Source organism: Lucilia cuprina, chromosome 2 (genome assembly GCF_022045245.1).
Source record: "Lucilia cuprina isolate Lc7/37 chromosome 2, ASM2204524v1, whole genome shotgun sequence".
NCBI classification, from domain to species: Eukaryota; Metazoa; Arthropoda; class Insecta; order Diptera; family Calliphoridae; genus Lucilia; species Lucilia cuprina.
In genome coordinates this window covers 20,938,031-20,959,675 of record NC_060950.1, presented here as the reverse complement: position 1 = coordinate 20,959,675, position 21,645 = coordinate 20,938,031, and the positions used below count along the sequence as shown (strand labels likewise).

The following is a 21,645-nucleotide window of genomic DNA, read 5'->3' as shown; positions in this document are numbered from 1 at the left end:
AATATTTTGAATTTGTGTAAAATATTGAATATTTACTTTTATTTTTCTTTTATATTCTGATAGTTTATAATTTTTTATTTTATTTTAGTTATATAAAATCCTTTTTTTTTAGAAAATTAAATCATCCTTAAGTTGATGTAAAAAAAAAAAAAAATAAAAATAAGACAAAAAACTTATGTTTATAAAATTAAATATATATTCTGAAATTAGTATATTTTTTATTGTTTAGTTTTATTTAAAAGTGTATTTATAGTTTATGTTTAAATGTAGTATGTATGTATAGTAAGAAGTATTGGACAAAAGTGTATTAGCGAAACATAAAATTTAGAACAAAATGTTAATGAAACATAAATTTGTACATTTGTGAATTTGTATTTTTTTTTTTTTTGCTCTACTATCTCTAGGTTTTCTTTCTTGGTTTTATTTCATTTAAGTTTAATTTTACATACTTTATGTTGGGGAAAGAAAATAAACGATTGAATATATTAATTATAAGAAAATAAGCAGAGAGAATAAAAATGACAAACGATTTTTATTTATTGCTAAGTATGTAAGTTGTTTGTTGTTAATAAGCAAATACATCAGGATTTTTAGGATTTTTTTATTATTCTTTTGGAAGAGAAACATTCACTTGTTAAAGTTTTAAAAATGATTATTAGTTTGATGTAAAAAAAACGAACAAGTTACGTGGAAGACTTAAATGAAAAGAAATTCAAGTCTATCCAAATGAAATCTTAATACTAAAATTAGAAAAATCTATTGTAGTTTTAGGGTGGCTGCTATTTTAGTAAGTAATTTTGTTTTTCTGTTTAACGTTGGCTTCGGCGTTTCAAAATTCAAAATATAAAATTAATCGTAATATAAATTAAATAAGGAGAACATAGAAATTAGGGAAAAGGGGGAGCAAATACAATTTTATCGTTTAAAAACAAAAGTTGTAATGTTGCGCGTTTTTTTTTATGGACTAGTATCTAACATACCGTCCTTTAATCTATAATAGTTCTTTTAATTTTTATTTTAAATCTACACCTTAAAAACACTGAAGCATCCATCTCTTACATCAAACGACATTTTTCTTCACCTTGCTGTTGTTCTGGATCACCCTGTTGATGATAGAGTTCCTCATTGCCCACACCATCGAGTACTGAAACGCTGGCACGTCCACTTACACCGGCGCCGGATCTATGACGTGAAACATGACGTACAATCGTACGCTTGATACGTTCAGAGCCGGCTACTTCTTCGCCATCGCTGTTGAACAGAGAAGTTTTTATGCTATCGCCACCGAACCATTTTTGTGTTTTCATCACAATATTTGTTGGTGGTTCGTGTGTTGCACCAGGAGCATCCGATGACCAAACAGTTATCGTGGCACCGCCATCAATTTTCACACTGCGATGGAACTTGAAAGTACTTTCTTTGCCATCGGCAGTACGTTTTAATTGCCAACCACCAATTTGTACCTCATTCTGTCCCTTATTATGTACTTTAACGAATTTACCCTCAGGATCAAATTCAGAAATTTCAATATCACCTTTGGCACTGCTGGTGACAAAGAATTCCGATTGACTTACATCTTCGGATTCATCGACAACGGTACGTTTACGTTTGTAAGCGCCAGGGGCGGTAGATGGTGCACGCATTGGTGTCTTACGGTGAGGAGTAGCACGAGACGAACGTAAAGATTGGCTAAGTGATGTGACTGTTGCGCCACCACCAGAGGGTGTAATATTGAGACGTGATTCTTCACCACATAGAAGTTTGTCGTAGGCGGCAATTTCCAAATCCAAAGAAACCTAGAAACAGGAAGAAATATACTTATTATATATGTACATGCAAGAATAAGTGCAAGTATTTTCAAAATGGTTTGAAGTAAACTATAACAAAACCCATTGAGATATGACAAGATCAAGTCGTTATAGAAATGGACAAAAACAAAAAACTCACCTTGATATCCATTAAATCTTGATATTCTTGTAACTGTTGGGCCATTTCGTCGCGCATACGTTGCAACTCAGCTTCCAAAGCCGACATGTCAGCATTGTGGCGAACTCTCTCATCATCCAACAATTGCTCGAGATCACGAATACGAGCATTGAGGGCAGCATTTGTAGATTCCAATTCATTAATGCGGCTGTTCAATCCGTCAATACGAGTACGTGTAGTACGTAATTCTTCAATGGCTGAGGCAGCAGCACCAGAATTTCGGTTAGCAGCAGCTTGCAAATTCTTAATTTTCTGCTCATAACGAGTTTCAATATCATCACGATTGGCACGCATTTGAGACTCATATTGTTCACGTAGCTCTTGCAGAGAACTCTGCAATTTGGCCTCATATTGTTCCATAAGACGGCCATCAATTTCACTGATTTCCACCTGGCGACGTGAACGAGTTTCATTGATTTCTTGCGAGTGTATTTGATCCTTGAAGGTCAATTCTTCACGCAGACTTTGAATATTGTTCTCGAGATCAACACGAGCCAAAGTTTCATCTTCCAAATGCTTGCGAGCCTCATCCAATTGTTTGCGCAAACGTTCGAGTTCATTTTGTAAATCTTTCAATTCATCAACGGCCTTCTTGCGATCAGCATTGGCAGCATTAAATTTGGCGCTTAAATCAGCGGCACGTGATTCATACATGCGGGCATTTCCTGTTGATGAGTAAATAAAACAAATCCATTATAGCTTTTAATTAAACATTTGCAATTCCAAACATTTTGTTTGCTTTTATTGGGAACCCCTATTTTTGTATTGCCAAATGATTGTCCAACGAACACCCTAACAGTATTTGTCAAAACAACTATTTGACAACTTATAAAAAAACAGACACATGCAGAAAACGAATGAAAAAAAAAAACAACACGGCATTGACGTTCGTTATGAAAACGAAAATAAAAAATTAAGAAAAAACAAATACACACAAAACACATAATCGCTAAAGAAGATTTCATATAGAAATTAAATTAAGAACAAACTCACCTTCAGCCACTGAACACTCTTTAGTTTTCTTGTCCAACTTGGCCTTCAATTCTTCATTTTCCTCCCAGAGTCTTTTGATGTCGATTTCCAATTTAGCCTTTTCGCGGGCTGTATCGTCTAACAAACGCCGGGCGTCACTCAATTCATTCTCATACATGGACTTGACATTGGTAGCTTCACGCGTAATAGTATCGCGTGTTGTTTGCACTTCAATTGATAAGCGGGCATTTTCGGTTTCCAAATTGCGGACACGGTCGATGTAGGCGGCCAAACGATCATTCAAATTTTGCAATTCAGCCTTCTCCTGCAGGCGAGAATGGCGTGTTGGACTCAGGGGACTGGCAGGACGATTGGCTCCCGTCATCATGGGTGTACTAGTGCCACTGGGTTGTGGTTGGGGCGTGGCAGTACCCGCGCGTTTTGATTTTGTTGCCATTTCACAACTTTATTTGTTTTTTAATAAGTTGAATATTTTGTATATTTTCAACACACACTTGACAAGTTTTATTTTTTTTCTTTCTGTCTTGCACAAATCCCAACGACCGCGAACTGATTAAATTCCACAGTGACTGACTAAACACACAAACTTTCGAACGTTATGAAAAAAATAAAAAAAAAAACACTCACTCTCACACACTTACGAATATGGTGGCTAGTTTTATTTTGTAAAAGCAATAAAATAAAAGTGACAAAAGTTTTAAACGGCAGAAAGCAGCAGGCAAAAAGTATGTAGTATATTTATGTATGTGGTATTTTTATTTTAATAAATAAAAATGTGTTCCCAAAACACTCGCTCACCAACTGGTGGATTTGACTGGTAGGTAGCAGAAATAGAAGAATCAAAACGAAATTGTTAAAATAAAACGGACAGATAAAATCACACACTAGCATACAAAAGCAGCGGCAGCAAACTAAACTGAACAGAGAAAATATAACCACCAGAGAGCATTCCCAAATAGAAAGCAACACACAAACAAGTGCTCACATAAGTGAGAGCAACTGTACTAAAACGATGATGTTAACTGAACAGAAACGTTAGAAAACCAACATTAGCGTCAGCAGATGACGCTAACGCTTTGCAAACACAATTTTACCGAAACTACAAAAACAAGGCAGCGCTCCTGAAAATTTAACGAAACTCTTTTGCTGTTACTATTTTTATTACTTTTCTTGTTTTGTTTGATTTCTTTTTGGTTCAATATTGTTGTTTATTTTTACAAATTTGTTGTTGCTTTCTCTTTATTTTTTTTTCAAATACATACACACATATTTTATATTTTACTACTATGCACTTTTTACCACTCCTTTTCCTCGTAAATTTAAATGAAAACAAAAAAATTGAGTCTTTTAATTAATTATGATATTTTTAAAGCAATCTATTAACACAATCTTACAAAATTATTTAAAGCCTTCTTTATAACCGATTTTATGTTAATTTTAATACACCAAATACTGGAAATTTAATTTTTTCTCAAGAAAAATGCACTACGATGAAAATCACTCGTTAAAAAAGTAAAAAATAGACGCATCCCAGGCCGGTTCTTTTAAATTGTCAAAGAAAGCGTCGTTGAAAATCTACAGTGATGCCATATCAAGATGTTGCAGTTATTAGGCGATGCCACGTATAAATAAATGCATTAACGTTGCCAAACGTACAAAATGACCGTTATAAAATAAAATAATTTTAAATAATGTTGTACAATTATTCGCAAACATGTATTAAAGATCCAATTGTTGTTATCTTAATTTATACATACAATTCATCTTTTTAAAGATTTTCCACTGAGATGTGATTAAGAATGTAGTACGAATATTTTATAGAATTGATCTTAGAAATCCTGAAGATTAAAATGATTTAACAAAATTAAAATACGGAGAATTTATAAATCTAATATTTTTTTCTATTTTAGAACGTTTTTGAAATGCGGTTAATTGAAATGGGGTTTTCTTATTATTAAAAAGCTCATTCAAACTAATAAACATTTAAAACACAGGATTAAAAATAAACAACTTTAGTTATTTGTGAAAGAGCTTCACTATTTTTTTTAATTGAAATGGAAAAAGTGCTATATGTTTACAATGTTATTTTTTTAGTAAATTTCATTCTTAAAACGTAAGTTATTTTAAAAAATAAATAGTTGTGTCTTTAAACAGAAGATATTTATTACAATAATTTTGCTAAAATTAACAATTTAGAATTGTAAGTAAAAGTGATTCAAAAATATGTTTGTATGTTAGTATGTATATGTATCTATATCACTAAAATGTTTTAAGTGTATTCACAAAATAGCAAAAGCTTATTTCTTTCGTTTTCTATAAATTTAAATTAAATAATTACCCTACTTAAATAATTATGCAGCTTTTGTTTGTATTTCTTTCCATTACGCTTCTAATAAAAACTCATTTATAAGCGGAGCCACACGTTCCGGTGTGCAAAGATGCAAGTGATGTGTGCCAGGTACTTCTTTGTATATCACAAGTTCAGCTTTTTCTTTTAGAGTTTCAATAACTTGTTCGTAGACTTGAGGATTTTCAAATTTCATGCCCGGATTACCGCGAATATTTAAAACTTTACAGCGTATACGTTTGGCATAGGCTAATACTTGTTCAGCTGTAAACATACCAAGTAGAGAGATTTTTAAACGCAAATCTCTGGAAAAGTGATAACCGTTTTTGTGCAAATGTTGTGGTGCCGTTTCCATGCCACGTTCCATTAATATCTTTACCGAATACTCATCAACGGAGCCGTCATAAGCATCTAAAACCAGTTTTACCATTTCGTCGTATGTATAACAAGGTACTTTGGTTTCAGGTAATGTTTCATAGTCTAAAAATTTATCTAATGCCCATCCCGTTATGTCGGCATTACGTTCAATACTGCGCACTGTGGGCCCAGCAATGTCAATATTTATTAATTTTTCCACCTCTGTGGGGAAACTAGCGGCATACATAAAAGTTAGAGCACCACCCAATGAATGGCCCATTAGAGTGACACGTTTCCAACCGTATTTGCGTACAATGCGACGAATCAGACATATACCATCCCAAAATATGAAATATTGCATGCCTTTGGGGTAATGTGAAGATTTTCCATGACCTGGTAGATCAATGCAAAGGACGGGTATCTCTGGTGGCATAAGTGGACATAATCTATCAAAGCTACCACAATTATCTTGCCATCCGTGCAATGCTAGTATTGGTTGTTTATTACGACTTCCCCACCATTTTCCTGTAATTAAGATAAACATTAGTAAATAAGTAAAATATTAAGTTAAAAAAAATCAGATTTCTTTTGGTAAAACTTTACGAAATTTAAAATAATTTGATGATCAATTAAATGTTTAGCAATTTTAAATTTTACTATGTTTTTAATCAACTTTACGTTAATATTAGTTTGCAATTAACTAAAAACTCAATTAGTTTGTAAAGTTCAAAATCAATTTATTAGATTATAATGACGTAAAAGTATATTTGGTGTTAAGTTTTTTTTTTTTTTTAAGAAAGATTATTATGTAAATATGATAAATGGTTGAACTATTATTATCAATTAAACAATATTTTAAACTAAAGCTATATTCTAACTATATTCTAACAATGCGTAATGATTAACTTGTTTATAATGTGACGTATTTGATAAAAAAAATACTTATTTCCTTATAATTCTAATTACAATCAATAAAACTAAAGTAAATCTAAGAAATTTGATAAAATAAACAAAGTTCAGCGGCAAGCAGACGACAAAAAACATTTTTGTTAGAAAATGTTTAGTCATTATACTTAAAGCAAATAAAAATGATAAGGAAATAAATTATATTGGCAAGGTGTTAAAACCAAAATATATTACATACGCACGCCTTAATAATAACTTATTAATTTTACTTACCTTGTACTGTACCCCAGGGCACCTCAATTGTGACTTCTTCCCAAGAATCTCTATTACGTACAGTACCATCTATGGAAAAGATAAAAAATAAACAGAAAATATTTTAAACATATTTCATAGACTTGCTAGACAAATAGGTATTTGACACTCTTCATTCAAGTGGTCTGTATGTATTATGCAAATATTTAAAACAAAAAAGACAACACAAAAAAAACATGGTAAAAAAGATACACAAAACAAGTTCACCTTTACGGACTTTGAACTTGAACTCTTTAAATTTAAACCAGGTCTTGTTATTCGAGAGTTTTGTAAGTACTTACTGGTTATTTGACTACCGGAAGATCCATTCATGGTAACAGCATTAAGGCTACTTGTATGAGAATTAGCCGTACTCGCTTCATCCATGTTGTTACAAATTTTTTATTTCTCTTTTTACAATTTTCTAATAAAATGTTTAATTTTTACAATAGGCTTTTTGTTTTTGTCACTTCACAGTAGAGCTGCTAATCAATAAATTACACACAACAGCAAGAAAATAAACCGTCAATTTATCAGACAATAGTTATGATGGATGGGCGAGTGTGTGGTTTCATCCAAAAGCTAACGCAAATATCGAACCACACGATACTATTTTTGTAGTTGCGAAATTGAATGAAATCGTATTTATTATAAAAGAACACGATCAGCTGATGTGGTAAACAAAGTGCAGTGGTGTTAATTTAAAGATTTATGAAGAAATTTAGCGGAAAATTTGAATCTTATTTTCTAGCGATTTTTAACGCATGCCTTTGTTAACTGGGAATTATTTTGCCTACAAATCTTGTTTAGTATATATATCACTTTACAAATTATAATAAATTCAAGTCATTGAAGTAGAAAACTCTCGAGTTCCAAAATTTAAATTTTGCATAACAAACTTCATATGTATTTTGCAGTGTACTTAAAACGTATCTTTATCTGGTAGCCTTAACATAGTAGACAATGTTGGTCTGGTAGCGCTACCAGCTGTTGGAAATTTCACAATAACAACAAAAATTACTGTGCAACTTGAATTGAAATTTATTGCATTTACTATATCGTGTTTTTTAAATCTTCTTAAAAATGATGCCTGAACCCGAAAACTGTCCGGGTGTGCAAAGCGCCAATGCCGGTTTAGGAAGTGCCTGTCAAGGATGTCCTAATCAACAAATCTGCAGTGATCCTAATAAGAAGTTGGAAGATCCCGGTAAAGCACTGGTGGCAGAAGCTATGAAGGATGTCCGCAATAAATTATTGATATTATCTGGCAAAGGAGGCGTTGGCAAAAGTACAGTGACCATGTTACTATCACGTTATTTAGCCAGAAGTTACAATGATAAAAATTTTGGTGTTTTGGATATTGATATATGCGGACCTTCCCAACCGCGTCTATTGGGTGTAGAAGGAGAAAACGTTCATCAGTCTGGATCGGGATGGTCGCCGGTAGGGGTAGATGATAATATATGTTTAATGTCAATTGGCTTTTTATTGGGTTCACCAGACGATGCCATAATTTGGCGAGGACCCAAAAAGAACGGTATGATACGGCAATTTTTAAGTGAAGTTGATTGGGGGACTTTAGACTTGTTGCTGTTGGATACTCCACCTGGCACATCGGATGAACATTTGTCGGTAGTATCATATTTACGTGATGAAAATCAACCTCAAGCCCTCAAAGCTATAATTGTAACAACACCCCAGGAAGTCTCACTGTTGGATGTGCGCAAGGAGATTAATTTTTGTAAAAAACAAGGCATACAAATATTGGGTGTTATTGAAAATATGAGCAGTTTTCGTTGTGGTCACTGTGGTAATACATCGGAAATATTTCCTGCTAAAACGGGTGGTGCCAAAGGTATGTGCGATGAAATGAATGTGCCATTTCTGGGTTCGTTGCCTTTAGATCCAGAATTAACAAAAGCCTGTGACAAAGGTGAAGATATTACTTCGCTAAAAAATTCAACGACCGAAGCTTTAGAGGTAATATGTAAAAATATTTCTAAAATTTTTGATGAGAAACCTTGAGTTGCATAAAAATAAAGTTTAAACTTAATTTGTATATTCAACATCCTATACACCTGTTTTGTATATTTTAAGGGAAAATAAAATTACAGATTTTGTAAAATTATGTAGTGGAAAGTACTCTTATGTGTTTTAAATTTTTTTATTAGTTATGGTTCTTCTAAATAATATATGATCAATGTTTAAGAATGTAAAAAAATGGTAGAAATAGTTAATTATTAATTTTTTCCAAAATGTATGAGCATGTTAAAAATTTAATATGTATTTATATAAAACGCTTAAATAATAATATGTAATAGTGGTTGAATTGTGAGTGTGGTCAGGTCATTCGATAAGAGAATGATTGTCTTGTTTTAATATGAAATATGACAGATACAAATATATGGCCATAAAATGTAATATTGTAAAATACACCTACTGAACCCAGTCAATGGGACATTTAAAAATAAAAATAAACAATAACAAACATCAGTTGGAGGTTACAGGAGGCAGGGGTTTCTTGAACTGACTGTCGGTAAATGTAGCATTTTGTGTTATATCCATTTGAAGTGTCTGTGACAAAGCTGTACTTTCGCCTTGCGGTATGAAAGTCATATTAGCACTAGGGCGACCATCACATGAAAGTTGGGAGGACGTTACGCCGGTACTTTCTCCCTGGGGAGCAAATGTTGAATTGCTACTGGGGCGTGCTGCTGACTGGGACAAGACATTGGCGGCAGATTCAGAATTTTCGTTATTTTCTTGCTGGCTATTAGGAATAGCTTTTGACGGTGGTGGGGAAGCATCTATAGAGTCATTAAGGCTCACTGACTTATCGGCTAGCGCTTGAGAGGGTTGTACAGCTGTCAGGTTAGAAAGATCTGCTGCAGTTCCCACAAGCATATGGGCTGGTTGGGAATGTAATGCTTGTGTTTGGGTTTGATTTTGATGTTGTTGTGTTTCCATTAGCGGCATTTTAGGTGGTTCGTTTTGTATACACACTGAATCTGTGCAATCTTTAACTTTATATATACCCACCAGATAGTCAGACAATTCAAACATGTTCGAGCGTAGAGAAATTATAATAAATTGAGCATTTTTCGTTCTCTCTTTAATGTAATGGGCTACAATGGATATATTTTTAAAATCTAAAGCCGCATCGATTTCATCCATAAAGTACAGAGGCGAAGGCTTGTAATAATGCAAAGCAAATACCAAAGCCAATGAAGAAAGTGTTTTCTCGCCACCCGAGAGGTTTGATATGTTCTTCCAGGTTTTCTTGGGAGGTCTGACACTGAAGGATACACCTTCGGTGAAGGGATCCATGGAATCGACTAATTCGAGTTCAGCATCACCACCCTGTGTAATCATTTGATACATTTCTTTTAGTTTTCTGGTAATAATATGGAAACCCTGCATAAATTCATTGTATCGTTTCTTGCGTACATCATCATACAGCTGTCGCATTTCGTTACGTTTACAAGTGATGTCTTCCAACACCTTAACTCTCTCCAGATATACATCTCGTTTTTCGATATATTCGGAGATGCACGATAGATTTGGTTTCTTTTTTAATAATTCTTCTTGCACACTCTCTTTGTACTGGATATCTTGCAACGTATGTGTGGCCAGTTCTTCTTCCGTATAGGTTTTCAAAGGTGGCTGAGGTTCTGAATCTCCCGGTATTTCATGCAAACGCAGTGGTTTTAATTGTTCACGCCAATGTGGTATTTGAGCTTTGACATCAGAAAGTTTCGATGCAACTGTTTGTAATTTTTGATCAATTTCAACACGTTTAAGTTTTAAATCACTTTCCTTCTTCTGTATTGCAGTTATTTCTTTGTGTACTCCCGAAAATTCTGATTTAGCCTTATCGATTGCCTCTTTCGCTTCCTCCAGTTCTTTGGTCAGGGCAGTTATGTCGTCATCAAACTGCTGACGCTTCTCACTGAGCAACTTTAATTCGTCTTGGGCTTTTAGTACGTCTGCCTTTAGACGTTCGATTTGCTGCTCAAGTTTAGCAACATTACGTTCATTATTTGTAGATTCTACTTTTAATTTTGAAATGTTTGCCTTTAATTTCTTAATTTGATTTTCAAGACTGTTTATTTTTGTTTGCACCGCCTTGATTTTATCTCCATGTACTGCGTCTATTTTCGATTTAATTTCAGCAATTTGTTCATTAACTTGAACTGCAGCATCTTCTGCTTCTTTAAGTGCTTCCTTTTTCTTAACTATCGATTCCTCAATGGCTTTAACTTTACCCTGATCGGTGGTTGTATCCTGCATTCTTTTCTTTTGAGCCTCCAATTGTTTAAAAATACGCGGCAATTGCTCTTCTAAACTTTTTATTGAGATTAATAGTTTTTGAATTTCTGCCTCATTGCGCTGTTGAGTTGTATTTAATTGATAAATTTCGCGCTCCAGTCGTCCTTGTTCCTCTTGGTTAAAATTGATTTGAGATTGCAATTCTTGGGCCTTTATTTGCATGTCTTTGAGAGCTTTTTGTGAAATCATTGAAGTTTCAGCTGATTTACTTGTATTGGTGCGGACCTTTGTGCCCATTTTACCACGAATTTGAGTGCGACCACCACCAGACATTGTACCAGATGTCTCAATAACATCACCATTGAGTGTTACAACACGAAAACGTTTTGCTCCGTAAGCAATGCGGGTACCTTGTTCTAAATCATTGGCCACTAATGTATTGCGCAATGCAAAGTAGAATGCAGGCGTAACTCGATTATCCTCTACACGCACCAAATCGAAAAGACGTGATGAATTTTCAGGACTAAATAGAAAAGAAATACATTTATGTTGATTCTTGTAATAGAAGAGGAAAATATGTAATTGGTACTAACGTCTGTATAGGTCCACATTGATTTCTTAAATGTTCCACCTTTTCCAGGGCAATAAATGAGGCACGACCCACATCGTAACGTTTTAAATGTTCAATACATTCCTGAGCAGTATTCACTGTATCCACAACAATATTGTCCAGACGACCGCAGGCTGTTGAGATTGCAACATCATACTTACTATCAATGCCACCTAAATCACCCTGTAAAAGAAAAATACTAAATGTTGTGGCAAATTTATTTTTAAGTTATTAAAAATCTTACCAAACGTCCCAATATACCCGGTATTTTACCCTCAGCTTTTTGACGCATTAAAAAATCTAACACTTTGTTATTGGAACGCATCGCTTGCATGCTTACGGTTTTTTCATTTATCTATGGAAATAACAAAACAAGTTTAGTTTTATACTTTATTTTCACAAATGTCCAATATTTACCTCTGCTTTGATTGTCATCAATTGTGTTCTTAATTGTTCCTCTTCCTGTTGAAGTATTTTCAATTGTTGGGTTTTTTCCAACACCTCCTGTTTCATTTGTGGCATGCGTTCCTTTAACTCTTCAACCTTGGCTTTTTTCTCTTGTAAACTTTGTTCCGATTCTTCATATGATCCCTTCATACTCTCATATTTACGTACTTCGGCTGTTTCATCATGCTTTAAAATCTTTAATTCTGATTCCGATAGAGCCAATTCTGCTTTAGCCTCGTCGACATTATTTTTCAATTCCATCAATTCAGTTTCGAGTTGTTCACGCTCTTCGATCAGAGGCTTTGTTTGTTCTTTCAGTACAGTATAATTATTTTGCAGCTCTTCCTCCAGTTCAGCTTTCTGCTTAACAAGACGTTCAAGTTTCTTTTCGCATTCTTCAATTTCTTTTGCATTCTTTTCCGGCACTTTGCGCAGCTCTTCCAATTGATTTTCACTTTGAGTGGTTTGAGTTTTATTATGATGTCGACGTTTGTTTAAAATTGTCATTGTTTCTTGTACTTCTGCAAATTTACTATTGGATTTTTCAAGTTTCTTTTCGATATCTTCCTTTTTCTTGCGCATGTTTTCATGATTTCTAAAAAATATTTTAATGTTTTTTGTTTTATTTTAGTTTTTTTTTTTCATTTCACCAGAATTTTTATATACTTTAAATAAAGAGTATCTTTTTTCAAAAATTTACATTACAAATCACTTGATCACCTAATATTTAATGACTGTAATTTGTTAAAAATGAAAAGGTAATGCTTGTTTGAATTTGTACTTTTGATCCTGTTAAAGAACTTGGTGAATCAATAATATACAGAGAAATTATTTGCATCAAATAAAACTAAAAGTTTAATTTTTAAAATCTATCTTGTTAATGAACTCATTCCTAAAATTTCCCGACTATTTTTATTGTTAGATTCTTATTAAACTTTCCTTATTTTAAATTTATAATAAATGCCTTAGTGGGTCACCATTTTTCACTTTTTTATTAGTTTTGTTTGTTTTTTATAACAAACAGCTGCTACCAGTAATTAATTGGCTTTATAGAATAATTAAAATTGTCTATGTATAGGTTTTCTATAGAATAATTGTTCCTACATTTAAAGAATTTAATTAAAAATTTGATACTATGAACTTACTGCATTTCCTTTTGCACTTGGCTTTCTTTTTCCTCCCTTTCCTTTTTCAATGAATCCACTTCAGTTTCATGTTCTTTTAATTCGGCCATTATCTCATCATGTTGTTTTGTATACTCTTGCAGCTTTTTATTCTTTTCACTGAGATATTTTTGTATTCTTAGATTTTTTGTACGGGTATTTTCATTTTCTTGTCTTAAATATTCGACAGCCTCATTATAGGGTTGTTCCAAATCATTCATTTCCCTTTCGGCCAACTTGCAGCGGTTATGTTTTTCTGTACGCTCCTCTGTCAATTGCTCGACGCGTTCGTTTATTTTAACCAAAGGTTCTTTGTAGCGTGTGGTGCCCACAATATCTTCCAAATATTCTAGCATACCACATTCTGACTCTGTTTGTCCCTTGGGTTTCATCATAGCAATAGATTCTACTTCACCCTGTAAATATGGTATACAAAGTATTTACAAAAAATAACAATATAACAATAGAGTCCACAAAATTACCTGTAAAATCAAAAATCTATTGTGATCTAAATCTACATGATGCTTTTTTAACAGTTTAGCCACTTCTTTGAATTGTACCCTTTTGCCATTGATAGTATAGTATGAAGAATTGTCTCTAAAGGCAGTTCTTTCGACTATAATATCACTGTTGGGTACTTCTTCACATGTGCCATCATCCTTGTCCTCGATCTGGCGAAAATGCACCGCTACAGAGCACATGTTGATATTGGGATATCTAGCGGAATTGTGCAAAAGGGTGGAAATTTTTTTGCAACGGATTTTATTGGCACGATAACCGAATACAAATAACATAGAATCTATAACATTACTTTTGCCACTGCCATTTGGACCTATAATGGCGGTAAAACACTGCAATAATGAATATAATTAGTATTTTCAGGAGATTGGTTTTAGCCACTCTTTCTTTCAACTTACATGATGAAAGGGTCCTAGAATAACTTTACCGGCATAACTTTTGAAATTATTATTTTCAATTTTTCTGATAATTAAACGGGGTCCCTTGCTCTCTGTGGAGCAGTGAGGTGGTATAGGTGGCGGTATATAAATATCTCCAATACGAGTGCCTCCCTCTTCATCATCTGAAATATTTGCATCGTCGAATGGATCTCCAGCCATGGGCTGCTCTGGAACATTTTCACTCTGTCCACTGTTTGCTGTATTGGTCTTAGAACTCACCAATGATTGCTTGGACACATTTGCTGCCGAGGACCTACGTTCTGTAGTCTCATTTCCTGCGCTTTGTCTAGCCATTGGTCTTCGCCGCGTTGTCATATTGGCGCCTTTAAAATTATATTTGTTTGTTTTTGAACTTTTGTACGGTCTTTTCTACCAAAAATACTGTTTTTATTACTGGTTATTACAACTAATTTAGGCTGATAATTAAATTAAATCGTCACTTGTTACATCTAATTAAAAAAACTTAATTTAACAACTATTTGCACAAACAAATGCTAACAAATTCATATGCAGTATAAAAAAAAAAACAATTGACAGCGGCGAATATAATAACGCTTCGATGAAGCGTTGATTTTTAAATATGAACGCCAGAGCCCTGCGCCGACAAACTGTATCGGCGTTGACGGCTAATAATAAAAATTCGGCAACGGCTTATAACCGGTTAAATTTTTATCTGTGTTTTTGTATAATTCGACGAATTATTAAATAAAGATATTGAATTTTGGAAAAAATATTTTTAAAATCGAAATTTTTTTAATTGTCTTTACAAAATTCGCACTTAGAACTTATGTCGGTAAAATCATGTTTGATGTTATTAATCATAAACAAATATTTGTTTACTTTCAAGTATACTACACTTATTTAAGTTCTCTATGAAAATTGTTAATATATTGTTATCCCTGTTCACACGATGCAATTATTCGTCATTTACACTCCTTTTCTCCCCCAATTAAATACTGAATTACATGATTCGCCATACATTTCAGCTGCGAATTACATAAGCTTATTCACATGATACAATTATTCGTCATTCACGCTCTCTGTCTGTTCAAAAATTTCGTTGAAAATTACACAAACTGTATGACCTGGTTCACACTGGGAAACTTTAGTTGAGAAACTTTTGATTTTGTGTATGAGAGAAAGAGATGGTTAATATTTCTTTCTTTTTCTCTCACACACAAAAATCAAAAGTTTCCTAAAAAAATTTCCTAATGTGAACCAGTTCTATGTAATTTAGTTTGAATTATCTACGAATTGAATGAGTTCCATCTCTAATTTTCATCAGGTATTTATTATAATCAGCTGTTTGTTTTCATTTGTTGGGGATAAATAATAATTAAATTAAAAATAATTGAAAACTATATTTCTTAATTTGTTAAAATAATGGAAATACTTATAACAAAAATATCACAGGATTACGAATGTGCCGTGGAAACGGTTTAATTGGTATGTAATTGTAATTCAGGGGTAGGGTTTTATAAATCGACGAATAATCGAAAGTCGACTTTGTAAATAAAAATCGAAAAGATGGAAAGTCGAAAAAAGTAGAAAAGTCGGCAAAAGTCGAAAATAGTCGAAAAAAGTCGGAAAAAGTCGAAAATAGTAGAAAGAAGTCAAATATAGTCGAATGTTGAAAATAGTCCAAAAGACGAAAATAGTCGAAGAGTTGAAAAAAAATTCGGAAAGTCGTAAAAAGTCGAAGAGTAGAAAAAAAGTCAAAAATTGTCAAATAATCAAAAATAGTTGAAAATCGAAAAAAGTCGAAAATCGTCGATAAGTCTGAAATACTCGAAAATAGTCAATAAGTCGGAATAATAGTCAAAAATTTGAAAATAGTCAAAAAAAGTCGAAATGTCAAAAATAGTCGAAAAGTCGAAAATAGTCAAAAAGTTGAAAATAGTTAAAAAAGTCGGAAAAGTCGCAAATAGTGAAAAAGTCGAAAAGATTCGAAAAGTCGACTATTTACAAAATACTAAAAGTTGAAAAGTTTAAAACCGACTTTTGAAAAATGTCGAAAAGTTGAAAAATCGACTTTGCATGAAATGCAAAGAGTCGAAAAGTGACTTTTACTTAAATGCAAAAAGTCGAAAAGTAGACTTTTCGTTTCAACTATAAAACGAATTACGATAAAAAATAATAAGTCATTCAGAAATGTGTTTTTTTCGGTGTAAAACAGTATAATCGATTTATTTTAACATCACAAAAATTATCATCCCTAATTCAGCATCTCATCTCTAGCAGCCGTACAAAATTCTAGATAATGCTACCACACTTAAAAAATGTATGTATTAGAAATACTAAAACTACATTAAATACACATAACTAAGTTAAAATGCTAATCTTATTAGTTTTCTTTACAACTTAAAAATATTTTTTAATAGAAAACGATTATGAAAAATTTTAAAATCTAAAAATAGTAAAATAATTTTTTAAAATCTGGCAACTCTTTGCATTTACAGATCAGAATGAAATATGTAAGCCATTTTGTTTTGTGTGCTGAATACAAGAAGAAAAAAGTATTTTTGCTGCTGCCGTTGGTGACCGACGTCGAAGAATCATATTTTTCTTCTGATTAGCAAATAAAAATATAAAATTAAATACAACTTTATAGATTATATTAAATATAAACTATATTAAATAAATCTACACAAAATGGGACGTAAAAAGAAGAAGGCATCGAAACCCTGGTGCTGGTATCCTTTTCAATAAAACAAAAAGAATTTCGTGAAAAAAATTATTAGTGAAAAAATAGCTAGGCGTTGTAATCTAATGAAAAAGTGTTGTGTATACTTGTATTTATATAACCTAAACTAAAAATACAATACACTCCGGGAGGGGGTACTGTGCTCTTGTTTACGTGTGTGTTGTGTTGGCTGTTCCCAGCAAAGAAATTTTGCGGGAAATTCTCTTTTCATATAAAATTTTAATTTTCAGCAACGTGTCTTGTTCTATTTTCTTGGTTGGTTTCCTTAATTTATTTTTGTTAAACAGGTATTGCAATCGTGAGTTTGATGATGAGAAAATTTTGGTTCAACATCAAAAAGCAAAACACTTTAAATGTCATATATGCCACAAAAAACTGTATACAGGTCCCGGCTTATCCATACATTGCATGCAGGTGCACAAGGAGACCGTAGACAAAGTGCCAAATTCATTGCCAAATCGTTCAAATATTGAAATTGAAATATTTGGTATGGACGGTATACCCGCTGATGATGTGCGTGAGCATGAAAGACAAAAGAATGGCGGTAAATCCGATTCGGATGATGATGAACCTCAAGCAAAGAAAAAAGTTGAAAGTAAGTGTAATGTATTGAGTGAATTTGTTTTATTTATTGGAAAACGTAATATTTGCCCACAAATGTAGACCAGTATTACTTAATAGTGTTCTTAGTGATGAGTATTAGCATAAGAGTAGGGTTTTATAGTGTATATATGTATAGCAAAAACTTGGCGGAAATAAGGTATAAATATAACTAAAATCTGAAATTAGAAAGAGATGTCAGGAAAACGTTTCGTACGGAGATTTCTTTGTGGCAACTAACAGAAGAATAAAGCGTAGAGAATAGATCATTTCTATTATTCGAATGAATTTGTGGCCTAAACAGTACTATTTTGGGAGAATAGGTATGTAAGTTTTGTTGTTGTAAGCGGCATGGGGCGACGAAAATTTCTCGACCACTCTTGATGGTGGATGACACCAGCCCAAATAAGAGTTGCACCTTAGTTGGATGGACATGGTGCAGTCGGTTTTGGCAAACTGTGGTCCGGAATTTAATTCAATTCCGCCACAGACCAAAAGGATGAGGAGCAGCAACGCCGGTATGTGTTGCTCCGCAGCAGCCGAATAATTCGGGTCATTCCGGTACATAAAACCGTCTCTCGGGGAAAGCCAAGAGATCAGGGGGTGTGATATACTTAGCATAAGAATGACACGTGTGACCTTTCTTTCTAATCGTTTAAATGCAATAAAAGCTATAAGAAAACAATTTAAAAAATAGTTGACAATCATTTTTAATATTTGTATTATTATTTTAGTACCACTTACGGCTCCACCTCCTCCTATGATGATGCCCCCTAATATGATCCCTCCACATATGATGGGTCAGTATGCTCAATACGGCATGATGCCGCATATGGCAATGCCACCATTTATGGGACCTGGTGGTATACACATGATGCCTCCGCATATGATGCCACCACGACCACTATTTCCCGCAGCCATGGCAACTACCTCGGCGGCTGCAGCAGCAGCGGCTCATGTGGCAGCTTCTGCGCATGCAGCTGCCGCTCAGCAAAAACCAACGTTCCCTGCATACAGGTAATTTTTAAACAAATACTTGACTTTTTAGAATAAACTCGTAACCTAATAACTGAATGTATGTTTGTTTTTAGCAATGCTACCATAAGTGCACCACCCACAACAAATAATCCAAATGCAGCTGCTCCTTCATCTACCACCGCCTCAGCAGCAGGCACATCATCTACAACGTCAGATGCCACCAGTACCACAAACAAAAATCAAGTGGTAACAAATGCTAGTGGTGTTACATCGAAAATTATGCATCCTCCCGAAGATTTGAGTTTAGAAGAGATAAAAGCCCGCAAAATTCAACATAGATTAAGTGCAAGTGGTGGTGCCTCCGCAACGAGGTCATCCTCTACCTCAACGCCTAATACAAGCAGTCATGGTACGAGTATTTACTCATCAGCCGCAACCACAGCAACATCAACGTCTTCCACGACGACATCGCAAGCCGCATCAGCTGCTGCCACTGCAGCGGCCATATCAAAGGCACAGGAAGTGAGTTCTTATTATAGATATAAAAACTATAGTCAATAAAAAAAACAAACAACAGATTTACCTATGAAAACTAGAAACAAACTGTTAAGATTTAACAACAACTACAACAACAAAAGTTAAAATATAATTCTTAAAAAAAAAGAAAACAAAACACAAAAAAATTAACATTCGCATCGGCAAAAATGCTCAAAATTGATAGCAAATGAAAAAATCTTAGTAATAATAGGAATGAAATTCAGTTTTTTGTGTAGGTCTTTTAAAAATTACTTATTAGTGGGGAATGATAGTAAACAAGTAAAAAGATATTTTTTTTAAATATAATTTTTTAACAATTTCAAGTTTTTGTATTTTCAAATGACGTTACGTTTTTGTATTTATTTCTAATAACAAGAAAATTAAATGTATTGCTGGTCATTTTGCTCTATTTTAGAAAAATTTCTTTCCATAACATTATTTCAAACTTTTACAAAATCTAAAGCATAAAGGTCTTCGCAATTGATATTGTTTAAAATGAATTTGACTTTTCCATTTTAGTTTTATACTAAAAGACCCCTCTTACTAAGGCTTTAAAAGTTGACAAATAGCAAGCCAAAAACAAATTTAAACATTTTAATACTGAATGAAATCATTAAACAAAAACAAATTTCCAAAAACAATAACAAAGTACTTACAGGCAGACAACATATTAATTGTTAGCAACAATTAAATTTTTATAAATATGCAAAATATAGTTTTATTAACATTTTCTCTTCTTCTGAAGATATCATTTATAGACTATAAGTTTTCTATGTAACTTCTATTTGATTCTTAGAATGCCTTCATGCATTTATTCCAAAATATTTAAAATATTTTTATTTTTGTTAAAATTTGTAAATTCTTCGTAATAAAGTGATTTCAAGGCATTTTATTCGCCTTTTTTTATATGTTAGCAACAATAACAAAATATTTACTTGAATAAATCTAAATAAATAAAAAATTGCGTTTTATATTCAAATTTTAAACATAACAATGTTTTATTTAGTTTTCAAAATGTTGCAAGTTTTGAAAAGTTTTTGCCGACATTAAACAAAAAAATTAAAAAAAAAACATCCTCATTTTTTTATAATAATATTTTTTAATATGTTTCTTAAAAATATTAATTTAAAAGATTTTTTTATATATATAAAACTTAACAACAAAACTACATAGTGTAAAGAAAACCTTAAAACAAAAACGAAAACAAAAAAAATATGTGTGTGTATTTTTTATATTTTACGAAAAAGGCAAAAAATTAAATTTTTATTGTGAAAAATAAAAAGTTTGAAATTTAAATTAAATTAAAAATAACTGAAAAGAAAAATAACAACAATAAACTTAAACTCATAATGAAAAACTAAAACAAATTTATGTTTCTTTTTCGTAATTTAAGATTTTAAAATAGAAACCATTTGAAATGATCGCCCTGGTAAAGATTTTAAAATGAATAACATAAAAAATACCCACCATAGTTCTGAGACATTTTTTTCAATAGTTTTTGATTGCAATTAATAAAACAAATCTTTACCCTCTAACTAGAAAAGAATAGAAAAATCAAAAACTACAACTACAAACAAACAACAAAAATATTTGTAATAATTTCTATACTTTCTTCTTTTCTCTTTTCCTGTTTTTTTTTGCACTCTCCATTCACTTACAAAATTTTTCCTCACACCTTTACATTGTGTGGGGCACGCGTGTGTGTATTTGCTAAAAAATATAAAACAAATCCTTATATCAAAAAAGGCTGCTACTATGGTTGCTGTGGCTCAGGCTCAGGCCCAGGCACAAGCTCAGGCCCAAGCGCAAGCTCAAGCCCAGGCTCAAGCTCAGGCCCAAGCGCAAGCACAAGCTCAGGCTCAAGTTCAAGCACAAGTACAAGCTGCCCAGGTTCAGGCACAAGTTGCTCATGCCCAAGCCCAAGTTGTTCAGGCGGTTGCCGCTCAACAACAGCAACATCAAAAACAACTACAAGATCTCAATCGTGCTGTCATGATACAACGCATGCAGGCCCAAGCAGCCGTTGATGCTGCTGTCGCTGCTCATGTTGCTCGTCCCGCTGGCCCAGCTGCTGCAGCAGTTGGTATGGTAAGTTTGGATTCCATTTTCATAAATTAACTGAAAATTTTCCAAGACAAAAAACAAAGTATAGAGAAAAAAAAGAAAGTTACACATATACGAACCATTTCTTCTTTGAGCATCATTGACAATTCTTTATACACAATAATGAACTCCAACGAAGTTAAGGAAGATTAGGAAGATTAATATAGGATATATACACATTGTATCTTAGGCCAGCTGTTAGGTAACCAGGGCGATGTATAATTTTTTTATAAATAATTGTTCAATTCACAATCGCTGTTGTACGGTTGTACGGTTGTATTGTGTATTTGTGTTTGTTTCAAAATATCTTATTTAAAAAAAAAATTTTGACATACAAGGCTACAATAATACGACATAGCTTGTGAATTGGACAAATGTTTTATGTTTATTATTTT

General features: G+C 32.9%; 5 protein-coding genes across 11 annotated transcripts in view; 2 read left to right on the top strand and 3 right to left on the bottom strand.

Moving 5' to 3' along the window:
* Positions 1–504: 504 nt before the first annotated feature.
* On the bottom strand, positions 505–4,527 carry LOC111678384 (lamin Dm0). Of its 4 annotated transcripts, none has more exons than XM_023439722.2 (4): positions 4,374–4,527; positions 2,980–3,565; positions 1,948–2,651; positions 505–1,796 (listed from the first exon to the last, which is right to left on the bottom strand). In XM_023439722.2, the coding sequence occupies exons 2-4, from the start codon at positions 3,413–3,415 to the stop codon at positions 1,056–1,058; spliced, it is 1,881 nt and encodes a 626-aa protein (XP_023295490.1). In that variant the 5' UTR covers positions 3,416–3,565; positions 4,374–4,527; the 3' UTR covers positions 505–1,055. The 4 variants fall into 4 exon arrangements, with proteins under 4 accessions (XP_023295490.1, XP_023295492.1, XP_023295491.1 ...); XM_023439724.2 differs by having other exon boundaries at positions 2,980–3,552; positions 4,374–4,525; XM_023439723.2 differs by having other exon boundaries at positions 2,980–3,631; positions 4,374–4,521.
* A 463-nt stretch (positions 4,528–4,990) lies between these two features.
* LOC111678375 (probable serine hydrolase) lies at positions 4,991–7,518 on the bottom strand. Its single transcript, XM_023439713.2, has 3 exons — positions 7,183–7,518; positions 6,863–6,931; positions 4,991–6,208 (listed from the first exon to the last, which is right to left on the bottom strand). Exons 1-3 carry the CDS (start codon positions 7,265–7,267, stop codon positions 5,361–5,363), a joined length of 1,002 nt encoding a protein of 333 aa, XP_023295481.2. The 5' UTR covers positions 7,268–7,518; the 3' UTR covers positions 4,991–5,360.
* Positions 7,519–7,864: 346 nt separating this feature from the next.
* LOC111678358 (cytosolic Fe-S cluster assembly factor NUBP1 homolog) lies at positions 7,865–9,022 on the top strand. The gene has a single exon (XM_023439654.2). It carries the CDS (start codon positions 7,964–7,966, stop codon positions 8,903–8,905), a length of 942 nt encoding a protein of 313 aa, XP_023295422.2. The 5' UTR covers positions 7,865–7,963; the 3' UTR covers positions 8,906–9,022.
* LOC111678357 (structural maintenance of chromosomes protein 4) lies at positions 9,006–14,901 on the bottom strand. Its single transcript, XM_023439653.2, has 7 exons — positions 14,287–14,901; positions 13,852–14,220; positions 13,352–13,785; positions 12,177–12,801; positions 12,004–12,114; positions 11,743–11,942; positions 9,006–11,672 (listed from the first exon to the last, which is right to left on the bottom strand). Exons 1-7 carry the CDS (start codon positions 14,641–14,643, stop codon positions 9,371–9,373), a joined length of 4,398 nt encoding a protein of 1,465 aa, XP_023295421.2. The 5' UTR covers positions 14,644–14,901; the 3' UTR covers positions 9,006–9,370.
* A 1,920-nt stretch (positions 14,902–16,821) lies between these two features.
* The window catches only part of LOC111678368 (BUB3-interacting and GLEBS motif-containing protein ZNF207), a 58,389-nt gene continuing 53,565 nt past the window's right edge, over positions 16,822–21,645 (top strand). For 3 of the 4 annotated variants that reach the window (XR_006941622.1, XM_023439665.2, XM_046956486.1), the window contains exons 1-5: positions 16,822–17,021; positions 17,320–17,627; positions 18,367–18,649; positions 18,724–19,132; positions 20,894–21,235. Coding sequence is in view for 3 of the 4 variants with exons in the window: in XM_023439665.2 (XP_023295433.2) it covers positions 16,981–17,021; positions 17,320–17,627; positions 18,367–18,649; positions 18,724–19,132; positions 20,894–21,235 (1,383 nt within the window). In the remaining variant the exon portion in view is untranslated. The remainder of the gene's footprint in view (positions 17,022–17,319; positions 17,628–18,366; positions 18,650–18,723; positions 19,133–20,893; positions 21,236–21,645) is intronic. The other variant, XM_046956487.1, reaches the window with a different exon arrangement.